Source organism: Sapajus apella, unplaced genomic scaffold (assembly GCF_009761245.1).
Source record: "Sapajus apella isolate SASKATOON/1434 unplaced genomic scaffold, GSC_monkey_1.0 scaffold94, whole genome shotgun sequence".
Lineage (NCBI taxonomy): Eukaryota > Metazoa > Chordata > Mammalia > Primates > Cebidae > Sapajus > Sapajus apella.
In genome coordinates this window covers 1,318,889-1,331,747 of record NW_022437034.1, presented here as the reverse complement: position 1 = coordinate 1,331,747, position 12,859 = coordinate 1,318,889, and the positions used below count along the sequence as shown (strand labels likewise).

Below are 12,859 nucleotides of genomic sequence, written 5' to 3'. Positions count from 1 at the left end.
CAGGATGGGCATTACGAACCAGGAGCTGCTTGGGCTGTGAGTGTGCCCAGCTGGGGATCGGGACCCCAAGTGTGGCCTTTCCAGGTTGCAGCTGCTGCCTTCTGGGGCAGCAGTCGCACACAGAGCTCCTCCTGCTCCTGCTGCCAGGGCCTGGGGATGTGCAATGTTGGGCTGTATGTTCAGGAAGCCTCTCAGGGGATAGGGGCCAGGAGACCTTCCGGAACCCACAAACCTTCAGGGAAATTATGTGGCCGGAGCGCAGAGCTGCTGGCATGCTGCTTAGGCACTCCTAGTTTGGGAGGGGATGGAGTTGGCAGAGACAGGGCAACAGGGAACATGAGGGAGAGCCCACAGACACCAGCTCCCCTGCTCCCCACCCCTCTCCTCTCCCTTCTTGGGGAAGCCACAGAGTCACCTGAATCTCTTGGTGTCTCTGGGCCTCGAGACCTGCCACCCCAACCCTGCCCGAAGACCCCTTGGAAAGCCAACAGATATCTAGAAGCCCCCTGATTTTCTACCCTCTTTAAATAAACTTGCTCTGCCCCTCAGCTGGGACCCCAAATCTACTCCCCCGCCCCACACCTGACATGTTCCCCAGAGTGCCACTGTCAGGAGGCCATGTTTCACTGCACCCTGTGGCAGGGGTCTTCTCCAGCCCTCTGTCACTATGCCCTTCCCTTTCCTTGCATTGGGCTGAGGGTCAGAGAGCCCTGCACCCACCCCACCCCAAGCACTCACTAAGGACAGGTGACACACTACTGTTGTGTTGTCTTTTGTCCTGGGGGATGTTGTCTTTCTTTTGGGTAACATAACAATCCTGTGAGCCCATCGTTTCAAATAAACACAGCTGACCTTCTATTATTGTATCAGAATAAGGCTGCCGGGAACACTAGGGCCCCTGCATCCCTGGAGCACGTGCTGCTGACGGGCTGGCTCTGTGCTGCTGCCAGCCGGCCTGCCTTCCTCCCTCAGCCCAGGCCCAGCACTGCTGCAGCCTTAAACCCATCTCAGTCTCTCACATAACAGGCTCACAGTGGTTTCTTTGCCCAGGGATCCAGAGCTCAGGCCTGCCTTCCAGCCTCCTGAGGGTCTGGGCAGAGGCTGGGCCACGTTAGCATGGCCTTCCTGACAGCCTTTTAGAGTCAAGCTGACACTGAGCCTTGCTTATGTCCGTGTCTATTCCCAAAATCCCACTACCTGGACTGGCTGGCAGAAGTGGGCAGCCAGGGAGGCTGAGCACCATAAGGCATGTGACAGAGGGGAGGGACACCTACAGACGCCCATCCTCCATCCCTGCTGTCCAGGTCTGGGAGCAATGAGGCCCATCCACAAAATGAGGGGCATTTTTTCTGGGCCCAGCTCACTGGGGCTCCTGCTGGAGGAAGCTGTGCATATGTTGCTCTCCCCTGTCCCAAGTTGGACCCTGCTGCTGGGACACAAGTGTGAAGATTCCTGACAGGACAGTAGCAGTCTTTTGGGTTCTGTATCTTGGGGTGGAGCGAGGAAAAGGAAGGAGCAGGTGGGGGTGGGCAGAGCAACCGTCTCAGTCTGAAATCCCCACCCTGCTTAGAGAAGGGCTTCCTCTGATCTTACAGAGGCCAAGGAGAGACTTTACCCTTGAATTGCTACAGTCAGTCCCTGATTATCTCCCACTATTGAGGTTTGGATCTGAAATACCATCATCTGATACAGTGACTAATCTCAAAGTCCCACTTTTTTGGCCACGGTTAGGCTACCAGACACCCCCCTTCCCCCTCCCCCACCAACATGCTGGATGGGTGGGGACTCAAACAGACTCACACAATCCGTGCTGCCTCGGAGGGCAATGTGCAGAGGAGCCACAGAGCTCCAGACACAAGCAAGAGCCTCCAACATACCGAGTCGGACGTACATACAAAGGGCCAGATGTACAGACACGCACAGGTGATGAGCGGCTCCACACGGCACACGGCCGGAGAAACACATCAGCTGCTCCCGCCAGACACAGTGCCACCCCAATCCCCGCTCTTTGACAGGCTGAGTGCAGAGGGCGCTGGGTACTCCTGTTCCCCCACACTCTGTTAGGAACTGGAGATCCCAGGGAGATGAACCTGGGCTGGGGGCTGTGACCCAGGGATGGATTAAAGGGCTCTGCTCAGTTTTAGGGGTTCACTTACCCGGTGTGGGTACTCTCCACACTGACCCTGGGAAGGAGAGGGAAGGGGAAGGGGGTGTTAGGCACTTGCTGGGGCACCTGCCTCTCAGGCACCCCCAGGGCTTCAGGACATGCCTCACATCTCATCACTCACCAGCCCTTCTGCTTTGGTTTTGGTCTGAGCCCTCTCAGGCAGAAGAACTAAGTCCCTCCCTTGCCCTTGGCAAGCAGCAGGGAAGAAACTTCCAGGGCCTGCCTGGAAGCGGCCCCATGGAGCCGAGGGGCGAGGCTTCGCTTTACACCACTTGCCATATGGCAGAGTCGGGAGTTATGCTCCATGCCTAGCTAAAGGTTGACCCTCTAGGCAAGTCTGCCCGACAGCCCTGAACAGGAGCCCCTGGATAGGAGCAGCTGGCACCATGGGGATCCCCAAGCCACCTTCTCTGAGCTGGGAGCGCCAGGCCCCTGTACCAGCCACCTGGGGGAAGCACAGCAGAGTCTCTATCAGAAATTCAACAACACAGAGAGGGCAGGAGGCCAGGCCAGAGGTTTACAGATTGATGCCTCAGAGTCCCAGAGGCTCATGGAGGTATCAGGGAACACCATGGGGTGATAGCTGGGAGGGGCCAGAAAGAGGCTGAAGAGGGCCCAGCTCCAGGAGGAACGCTGGAAAAAGATGTCACCCAGGCCAGGCTCCAAGAGGACTCCTCACTCCAAGAAAAAGATGTCACCAGGAGTGGTGTCAACCCGAATCTATTATGCCGCTCCTCAGGGTCGGTCAATCAAAACTAAAGTTTGAAAATAACCACTATTGACCCCTTTCTGCCGGTCGGGAGGCCATTTCCTGAGATGGCGCCTCTAGGAAACCTCCATTGCTCTTACCTTTTCTCCTTTTTGTCCCTGAGGTCCCTACAAAGAGACGGAGATGAGAGAGTTAGAAACCAAAGCTAAGGTCACAGCCACCCGAAGCTTCTCTGCTGGGAAATAGAAGGACAAGGTACCAACCGGTTGTCCTGGGGGACCTGTCAGACCCTGTGGGAAGCAAACACACACAGGTCAGTGGGCAGTCAGAAGATGGGCAATTGGGGACACCTGCCTGGGTAGAGACTGGGGCTTTTCAGAACGCCTGGAACCCCGAGGGCTCAGCTCAGCCAGCCATGGCCAGGTCTTCCCATGCCCACCACGTTCAAGGTGGTATGGCCTCATCTGCAGAGCCTCAGCTTCTTCACCCCACAGTGGGCAGGACTAGGGGCTGTGATGAAGGACAGATGTCTTTCATCCATTCCTCCAACCACCAGCATCTCATGGGCCAGCTATGGAGGGGCTGCACCTAGATGTCAGGGAGTTTTCTGCTCCATGGGACACCCTGCCTCTTGCACACCAAGCCTCTGGGAGATACTAGTGCATTCCATCTCCTGCCTCCAAGGCTGCAGTGAAGCCCACTGAACGTAGAGGGCTGGGCCAGTGTCTCAGACACTGGGAGCCTTGGAGAAACCTTCGGCAAAAAAAAAAGGAAGCGGGAAGTTGGCACCTGAAGCCATGTTCTGGACTTCAAGGAATATAAGGGGCCTTGGCTGGGCACGGTGGCTCACGCCTGTAATACCAGCACTTTGGGAGGCCGAGGCTTGCGGATCACCTGAGGTCGGGAGTCTGAGACCAGCCTGACCAACATGGAGAAACCCTGTCTCTACTAAAAATACAAAAATTAGCTGGGCATGGTGGCATACACCTGTAATCCCAGCTACTCAGGAGGCTGAGGCAGAGGAATCGCTTGAACCCAGGAGGCGAAGGTTGCATGAGCTGAGATCGCACCACGGCACTGCAACCTGGGCAACAAGAGTGAGACTCCATCTCAAAAAAAAGTAGGGGGGTGGTCTTGAGATTTGCTTCAAGGCTGTCTTGTCCAGGAAAGGAGCTAGGGTCAGGAGGGACCCTTGCTGTTTGAGGAGGGCCCAGCACACCCTGGCTATCTTAGTAGGGTGCACTCAGGCTGGTATGGGGGGAAGAGGAGAAAACAAATGCCTTATGAGTTGAGGATCCATTCTGAGGCTGGTTCTTCAGGTATGTGCCTGTGAGGGAGATGCTTGTGTCGCTCCCGCTCCCGAGCAAGGTGACAGAGACAAGGCCCTGTGGCTTAGCGAATGGTGGCACTGGGACAGGAGCCCAGGTTTGTCTGATTGTCAAGGTCCAACTGTTTCCACTCCACCAAATGCTCAGAACTGGGCCAAACCTTGGGAGTCAGAGCTTCTAGACTTGGCTAGAGCCATTAGCCCGTCCCTTTGAGCCACCATCTTGGGGCCTGTGAGGACCCGCCTGCTGGACTAGTCTCTCTGGGGTCTGAAGCACTGCGGATCCCCATGGGCGGGTCCATCTGGGAGGTGGCCGCAGCATGCTGTGATGTGCAAGAGCCTTGCTCCTGCTCCCGACTTGCCAATCGGGTCACCTCCAAACTGGGAAACTCCCAAGAGCATCATTGGAAGGGAGAAGTGGCCTTTGGGACCATCCATATGGCATTCCTAGCCCATGTGGCTGGCCGAGCGTTTATTTTTTTAGTGTTTTATTGAGACAGGGTCTCGCTCTGTTGCCCAGACTGGAGTGCAGTGTGCAACCTCAGTTCACTGCAGCCTCTGCTTTCTGGGTTCACATGATCTTCCCACCTCTGCCTCACAACTGGCTGGGACTACAGGCACACACCACCATGCTGGCTAATTTTTCTATTTTTTTTTTTTTTTTTGTAGAGACAGGGTTTTGCCTTGGTGCCCAGGCTGCTCTCAGATTCTCAGACTCAATCTCCCTGTGTTGGCCTCCCAAAGTGCTGGGATTACAGGTGTGAGCCACTGCGCTCAGCCTGGCAGAGTGTTTAGAGTGAAGTTTTGCAGCACGTGATTCATCTGGCAGGGAACCCAGGCCGAGACCACAGGTGACCAGGTCATCCTGTCAGGACAGACATACAGGTGTGATGGGGGAGGGGTAGGCGGAGTTTCAGGACTGCAGAGACTTGACAATTGAGACCGGACATCCCAAACAGTGGTCCAGGGGACAGTCGTGGTCTCCATAGGGATTTCGTTTGTCCCATATGGTTTTGTTTCCACTAGTTGCCAACACTTAACAGCAAGCAGAGTGCAAATAAAAATCTGGATTTCAAGTTTCTTTTAATTATGTCGAGGCCCAACAACACATGGCACCAGTTATCTCCAGCCGGGCAGCGCCTGCCCCTTTAAGGGCCATGGCCACGGCTGACGTGCTTAGCACTTGCCACCAGCCCTCCACTAACTGCCACTGAAGCACAGCTAAGGTGCCTGCCACTTCTCATGTGCCAGGAGTGTTCTGAGTGCTCCTCGCTCTTCCGACAGCCCTGTGGGTGGGTTTGGACTCAGTCCAGGCCCTGCTTTACAGCCCTCATGTCATTCCTGAGTCTCAGACCCCCAGTCCTGTCCACCCTGCAGCTGCACTATTGTACAACTGTGTCTTCCCAACACCTCAACACCTTATTTCAGGTTCTTGGGAATAATGTGAATTGGGTAAGGCACAGGTGACTCCCTTTCAACAAGTGAGGACATAGGTTAAACGCATGAAGGCGGGTGCCAGTGCCCTAGTAGGACACCAGCGGAGGGGACAGCATCTGGGGCAGAAGACGAACAGATGAAGAACAGGCCAAGGTAATGAAGCTGGACAGTGGTGGGCAACTAACAGCTTGGGTCCCCATGCCAAGCCAAGCAGGAGTCGCATGGCTCGGTGGCCTGCCAGATTTGATGAGGCAGGCAGGGGACCTATCCCACTGATGTGAGCTCATGGGAGAAGGGGTAGGCCTGCCTTTTCTGTTGAGTTAGCTCTCAACCCCGAACAGACGGGTGGTCAAGAGCATGGGGCAGAGGAACGGTGTGGGCAGGGTGAGGGCAGGAAGAGGGGCCCCGTGGAAGGACCCTGGAGGAAGAGTCCCTTTCCTCCAGGACAATGTGCTGGCAGCTGAGAGGATGTGTGACTGAGGGGTAAGACCCCACTGCATGGGTCTGAATCTCAGCTCTGGTATTTAGGAGCTTTGTGACCTCAGGCAATGTACTTTGACACTCTGTGCCTCAATTTCCCCTCTCGTGAAGTGGGGATGATAAGCTGTTATGAGGATGACAGAATGGTGCCTATAGGATGACCATTATTATTACTTCTGGGGGACCATGGGCTACCTTAGGGTAGCGTAAGGCTGCCAGAGAGGGAAAGAGGGCGGGGGATGGGGACTGAAGGGATAAGCGCCCCAAACCCTTTATGGCTCTGTAACAATGTGGCATGGCAGTTTATTCCTGCCTCCATCCCCACTACACCACGCTTGTGCACAGCATGCCTAGGAACGGGGTCGGGGCGGGAGGAAAATGCATTTGCAGTGGAGGCAGCTGTGATGGAGAGGAAACCTTGCTAGGGGACCTGGATTCCAGTGCCAGCTCTTCTGCCCACTGCCTCTTCTCCCCATGCCTTCCTGGGAGTTTCTGTTTGGAGGTTGGGCCAGTTGGCAAGTTGGAAGCAGGATCAAGGGCTTCCCCTCCACATCACAGCACCCTGCAGCCACCGCCCAGATGGATCTGCCCAGGGAACTGGAGTGCTTCAGGCCCCCAAAAGGTGGAGAAGCAACAGTTGCTACTGGCCAGGTGTGCATGCTCTCTGGATCTTCCATCCTCATGCTTCAGATGGAGAAGCCCCTGCCCATTTCTCCTCCCTGCACATTGATGTGATGATCCAGGGCATGTGGCTTACACAGCTGGGGAGTGACCAGCACAGGCAGCCACTCCTGCTGTCCCTGCGGGACCTGCTTTGCAGTGCTTGGCTGTGCCTGTGAGGCCAGGCCAACTCCCACCCATCTCAAGAAGGCAGGAAAGCTGGGCTCTTACCATCTCCCCCTTTGGTCCCGGGTGGCCCTAGAAGGAGAAGAAGGTGAGTACCAGGTGTGCTGTTTGTGGCCCAGATGTTCCACCCCCTGCCCCCGTGCCCCTCCCTGCCCCCCATGCCCCTCCCTGTCCCCCATGCTCCTCCCTGCCCCCAGGCTCCATTTGTGCCTTCTGGCTTGTGTACTCCTTCACCCAGTCCCTAAGGCCAGGTTATTTGCTCACTGCCCCTCACTGGGCCTCACTGGCAGCTGCCTGCCCTTCAGAGAGCAGAGGTGGGGGTAGTCTCCTTGGACCGCGACCCTCACTCCATCCACATATCCAGGGTAGTTTTGGGGGATCCCTGGCCTTGTGACGTGAGTGGATATGGTTGCCGGTGCCCCTCGGCTGCACTGAGCTTGCTGGACTTTAGTTGGGGAGTGACTGGGCGGGACTAGAGTCCCTCAACTGAGAGAGGCGAGTGGTGGGGCCAGGCCTGGCTGTGCGTGGGGCTGCGTTCCATCCACCCTGAGGGCTTTGGATGAGTCATGCTCCCTTCCAGCTGACTTGCTTCTAGGACTGGGGAGGGGACTCCTTCCCCCCATGAACATTTGTGTCAGGGGACCAAGTCCAAAGGATTGAAATGAATGAAGAGAGGAGCTATTGTGGGAAGCAGTCTTCACATGGACTTGAGCACATGTGTAGGGTCTCAATCAGGGAGGGAGACCCTGATCTTGAGGACAGGGCCATGGGAGACACAGGTGCTACGGAGCAGGGGCAGGCGTGTGCACAAGTGGACAGGCTTCTTACACCAGCGATTTCACCTCTGCAGCCTCCACTCTCCCCACTGCCTCCTGGCCTCATCCCACCCCATCCAGATTCACCCATTCCAGGGATGGCTCTCTCCTGGACTCTGAAAGCCAAGCTGAGCAGCTGGGGACCTGTGCCCTTGGGAAGGCCACTGGGGTCAGGGGTAACTTAGAGGGCCCCCTCCTCCTCCCACTAGTGACAACCTTCAGCCCCAGGACTTTTCTTTCTAAGGAAAGCATCCTCCAAGGAGCCAGGGTCTTGCAGAAGGACCAACAGATCCAGGATCACTGACCTGCAGTGTGGAGGAGCGGGTCCACTTACCGGTTTGCCGTCCAGCCCAATGGGACCCTGAAACCAGAAAGGCCAGATGTAAAGACTAAGCATCACACGCCTCCTCCCAAAGAGGCTCCCTGGGCAGTGGGGAAAAGCACAGATTCTAGATTCTGAGAAGTTGGAGCTCAAGACCCTGCTTGACCACATACGTGTTATGTGACCATGGGTAAGCCTAGGCCTCAATTTCCCATCCCGAAATGGGGTTGAGAGAAATAGAACGTTCTACGAAGGGTCCTTGTGAGGAGGGAATGAAATGCTGGATGCCAGGGGCACAGCTCAAGAGAGAACCCAATGGGTGGCCTCCCCATTAATGTCAAAGATGTCACCCTTGCCCTGAGTGCAGAGGGGGTGATGTGTCCCTAGAAATCAGGGTCTGGCCTGCACTGAGGCTGGGAAAAAAGGGGAACTGCTCCCTCTGCTCTGCCTGTCAGCACCTGTCTTAGGCCCCATAGGCAGTGGTCAAGGACACCCAGATGGCCACCCCTCTGCCAGATCCCCCACTCCTGGATCTCCTCTCAAAGCCCGGGCACAGGCTGAGCCACAGGGTGATCTCCTGCAGGGCATTGTCTATTCCATATTCCCAGGTCATGCTGGGGTTTATCAGCCTGTGACTTCACTCACATGGAGCCGGTCCTGCTGCCCCTTGTTTGTGTATTTGCTTCCCTGTATTTATTCCTTGCACCATGATCTGACTGCTGAGCTACCGTCCTGAGTTGGTGTCCATGAATGGCTGCAGAAGCAGGCCCTTAATGACCAGGGTTTGGGAGGGAAAGAGTGGAACCAGGGCTGAACTCAGATGAGGTTTAACCTAATCAGGCTTACAGACCACCTGGGACACAGCTAACTTCAGCCTTCTCCACTTACCGGAAATCCAGGAAAACCTCGAGTGCCTGGTTGACCCTGGGAAAAAAAAAACAGGAGACAAGTAAGGTTGAGCGAGGATGAGGCGCAGCCAATTCCTAGCCCTCCAGGTCATCTGTGCTCCCATCCCTCTCACTCTGTGTGATCATCCTTGGAGGACACTCACTGTGGTTAGCAGATTGGGAGGGAAGATGGAGAATGAGGAAATGGAACATCATAGGAAATGTCCTTCAGGGGCTGGGGGTGGGAAAGGAACAGGAAGGGGCCAGTGTCCTTTGGGTCTACTTCTGGGAAGTGGCCCTGGAGAGCTCCTCACCACTGTGGATGTGTGGCTTGTAAACAGATACATGGGACAGCAAGGACAGCAGACACTCAGCCTGCAGCACACTGAACTCCTGGACTGCGATCATCTAAGCACTTTTTTATTTACACGGTCATTGCTCATAGCCACTTATCTAAGGATGGTTTGGATATCAGAACTTGACCTTCAAAATGTGTGTTTTTAGCTAGAAAAGGTCAGATTGCTCCTGTTCCTCTCACGCTGGCCAGGAGGCTTCTCCTACCAGTTGGGCAGTATCTGAGCATCCCCTAATCTTTGTGGGATGCAGAGCAATCCAAGCTCATTTTCCTGGAGGTGCAGAGGGCAACACAAATAAATATTTAGGGTGGTGACTAGAGGCAGGTTCACTGGTCACAGTCCAGTGGTTTATGATCAAGATTCAGGACAAAGGGGATGTGCTGAGATTAGAAGCAGCACAAGGCTGTGATGATGCAGGGCTGAGGAGGGATGACCAGGTGGTCAAGGGTGATGGAGAGCTAAGAAACGTGAGTCTTGTCGCCCCCTTTCTCAAGGACCAGCAAGGGCTCCCTTCTACCATGTTCAAGGCCATACCTCAATTCCGTCCTGATCAACCATGTTAAGTTCCTTTCCTGCCACATATTTCCGTCTATTATCTGCTCAGACACACTGGCTCACCTGCCGTTCACCAAACATGCCCCGTTCTCAGCTTGGGGTTTCCTTTGGCTGACACGGTCGCAATCTCTTCCCAAGCATGGGCTTTCTAGACTGGCAGACTAAATTCTAATCCTGCCTCCAACTATGGCTGTGGGACGCTGAGCATGTTGTCTAAGCTCCCAGAGCCTCAGTTTCCTAATCTATAATATAGAGATAACCGGAGATAACAGTATAAACCCATAGGATCATCAAATTCAATTTAATTATGTTTGTAAAGGCTATTGAAATGGTAGCTGCCATCATCAGACACTTGTTGAACTGAACTAAACAGGGAAGCTCCAGAATAGAGCAAGGTTGCTGTTGGGCTCAGTATGTCCTGGGATCAATGAAAGTTTGTCCTTGTCAAGCAGCAAGTTTTAGAATCAGATCCTCTCCAGAAAATTTCTCTGGATTCATTGGCTATGATCCTAAAACATCTCCAGGCTGCTAGGGTCCTCCTTGAAGCCGTGAACACAAGTGCCCAGTGGCCTGTGCAGGGAACACATCAGCTGGGTGGGATGGGCACCCTGCCATCAGGGTGGGTGCCCTGATTCAACAGGGAGCGAGCTGAAGTCTCCCGCAGGCTTAGGATGGGCTTGTGGCAGCCATCCAAAAGGGCACAAGGGAGGAGATCCCATTCATCTATCAGACGGGGCCCTGGCTTTTCTCCTCTCAAGGATAAGTGATGCTAAGAATAGACCAAGGAGAAAACCTGGAAACCATGCAATGTCATCTCTGAAACCTCCCAGTGTAAACTTTCTGTAAACTGCCCTGCACACCAAGCAGCCTGAAGGAAAGGTCAGGAGGAGAGGATTCCAAGAAACATCTTCAGTCCCACTAGGGACAATGTTTACATGGTAGGGATAATCACACAGTTTGCTGATTACAGAGCCCGCCCTGGCTAGCAGGATGCATCTCCCCAACCCAGGACCAAATCCAGGACTAACCAAGGCTTTTTCAGAGATCTTAGGAAGGCTGTTGTCATGGACCAAGTGTAAACTGGGATGCCACTTTCTGGAGAGGCTGGGCCTGGGAAAGGCATTTGGGGAGACTTGGAAATAGACTTTAATTTATATATCTTCAATTATATCCTGAGGTTAGACATCGCTTCCAGTGTTTCTCTGCCTGTTTCTCTTTACCAGTGTTTTCTGCTAGGTTGTTTTTTTCCTACTGATTTGAGTGAAGCTCTTTGTCAAAAATAAGTCTCTGATAATCATATATGTGGTGACTATTCTTTCTAATTTGGCATTTGTCTTTGATTTTGTTTCTGGTATGTTTCATATTTATATAGACAAACTTAATCTTCTCCTATGGCATTTGGGTTTTATGCCATGTTGAAAAGGGCCTTCCCCTGTTCAGAATTATAAAATGTTCTCTCATGCTTTGTCTTTGTATTTTATGGTTTCCGGTTTTATATCTAAATATTTTGTTCATCTGGAAATTATTCTGATATAACAAATAAATAGGCATTAATAATAAAAAAACGACAACTGTCTTTCATTTTACCTTTTTCTAGGTGGCTTATTGGTTGCCCCAGCATCATTTGTTGAACAATTGATCTTGCTTTTCCTATTGTGAAATGAAGCCTTTATCACGTATCAAATGGACACATGCATTTAGCTTTATTTCTGGCCTCCCCATTCTGTTCAGTTCATATGTTTATTTAGATTGTCCTGTTTTTATAATACATTTTGGTATCTAGAATTTTGTTGAATTCCCAATCTCATGAAAAATGGACAGAGATTAGGATCACTTTAAATGCATAAAAATAGATGCATTTGTACATTAATTCATGGTTTACTATTACACCCTTCTGTACCAGAACAAGGGAAATACACTTTACATTGATCTCTGAAATCTTCTCCCTTAATTCAAAGTCAGAACAAAAAGGGAGAGAAAGGGGTCCCCACTTCTGAAAGTGGACCCCTACTCCTTTCTGCCTTTCTCCTACTAGCAAATACACAGACAGAAGGTTCTTGTTGGGAAAAACCCACCAGGATGTCCCCCTTCTCTTATTTGACCCGAGAGATGGTCAGTTATGTCTCTGCCCAGGGGCTGCCTCATTCTACCTCCCTCACTCCAAGTCAGTACCAACGAAACTCCATGCTGGTAAACGTTTAACCATTAGCTGGGTGGGGGAGAGTGGAGAGGAGAGCCCCACATTGCACAGCATTTGCCAATGTCTGTGGTGTAAATACACCTACCATAGCTGATTTCAAGCTACCAACGTGAGGTCACTGAACACAGTTGGGAGGAGGTGAGGTGTGCATGGTCCACTCTTGCCAGGGATGGCTCGAGCCACTGAGTGATGAGGTCAAAGTCAGAGGCTGCTGGGCCTGGTTAAGATTCCTGGTACGATAAGGAAGCCAGCTCCAGCAGACCACATGCTCTGACCTCCAGCAGATGACTGTTCCTGTTGGACATTATGGCATCTCTAAGTCATCATGCTCAAATTAAACTCATCTCCCGTGGTAGAGGGGATGAGTTTCCTTTACCAGGGGAGATGAGTTTAATTCCTTCTGGGGAAGGGGACTCTGTTACTCAAGTCAGAAATGTGGCATCATCTTGAGCTCCTGCTTCTCCCTCAATCCCCGTTTTTTATCATCACTAAATCCTCTGATTCCATCTCCAAAACAGCTTGCAAGTCCAGCCCTCCTGGCCAGCCCACCAATTCTACTCCAATCCAGGACTTGGCTGTTGCAAGTGCCTTCCAGCCAGCCTCCCACTACAGCCTCTTCTAAATATGCTGCTTGCTGGGCCTTCTAAAATCTTTTAAACTGCAAATCTGGCTATGTACTACATCAGCCTAACACAACCTACAGGCTCCTCACACCCTCAGGACGAAGCCCAACCCCTGACCATAATGTAAGGGCTTCT

General features: G+C 52.9%; 1 protein-coding gene across 26 annotated transcripts in view; it reads right to left on the bottom strand.

Annotated features, from left to right (window-relative positions):
* The window catches only part of COL13A1 (collagen type XIII alpha 1 chain), a 157,476-nt gene that overhangs the window by 61,914 nt on the left and 82,703 nt on the right, over positions 1-12,859 (bottom strand). For 21 of the 26 annotated variants that reach the window (XR_004262166.1, XM_032256194.1, XM_032256198.1 and 18 more), the window contains 6 exons: positions 8,992-9,027; positions 8,116-8,142; positions 7,012-7,038; positions 3,140-3,166; positions 3,017-3,043; positions 2,157-2,183 (listed from right to left, as the gene is read on the bottom strand). Coding sequence is in view for 25 of the 26 variants with exons in the window: in XM_032256194.1 (XP_032112085.1) it covers positions 2,157-2,183; positions 3,017-3,043; positions 3,140-3,166; positions 7,012-7,038; positions 8,116-8,142; positions 8,992-9,027 (171 nt within the window). In the remaining variant the exon portion in view is untranslated. Of the gene's footprint in view, positions 1-232; positions 290-2,156; positions 2,184-3,016; positions 3,044-3,139; positions 3,167-7,011; positions 7,039-8,115; positions 8,143-8,991; positions 9,028-12,859 lie in introns of all 26 variants that reach the window. The other 5 variants (XM_032256195.1, XM_032256206.1, XM_032256202.1 and 2 more) reach the window with 1 other exon arrangement.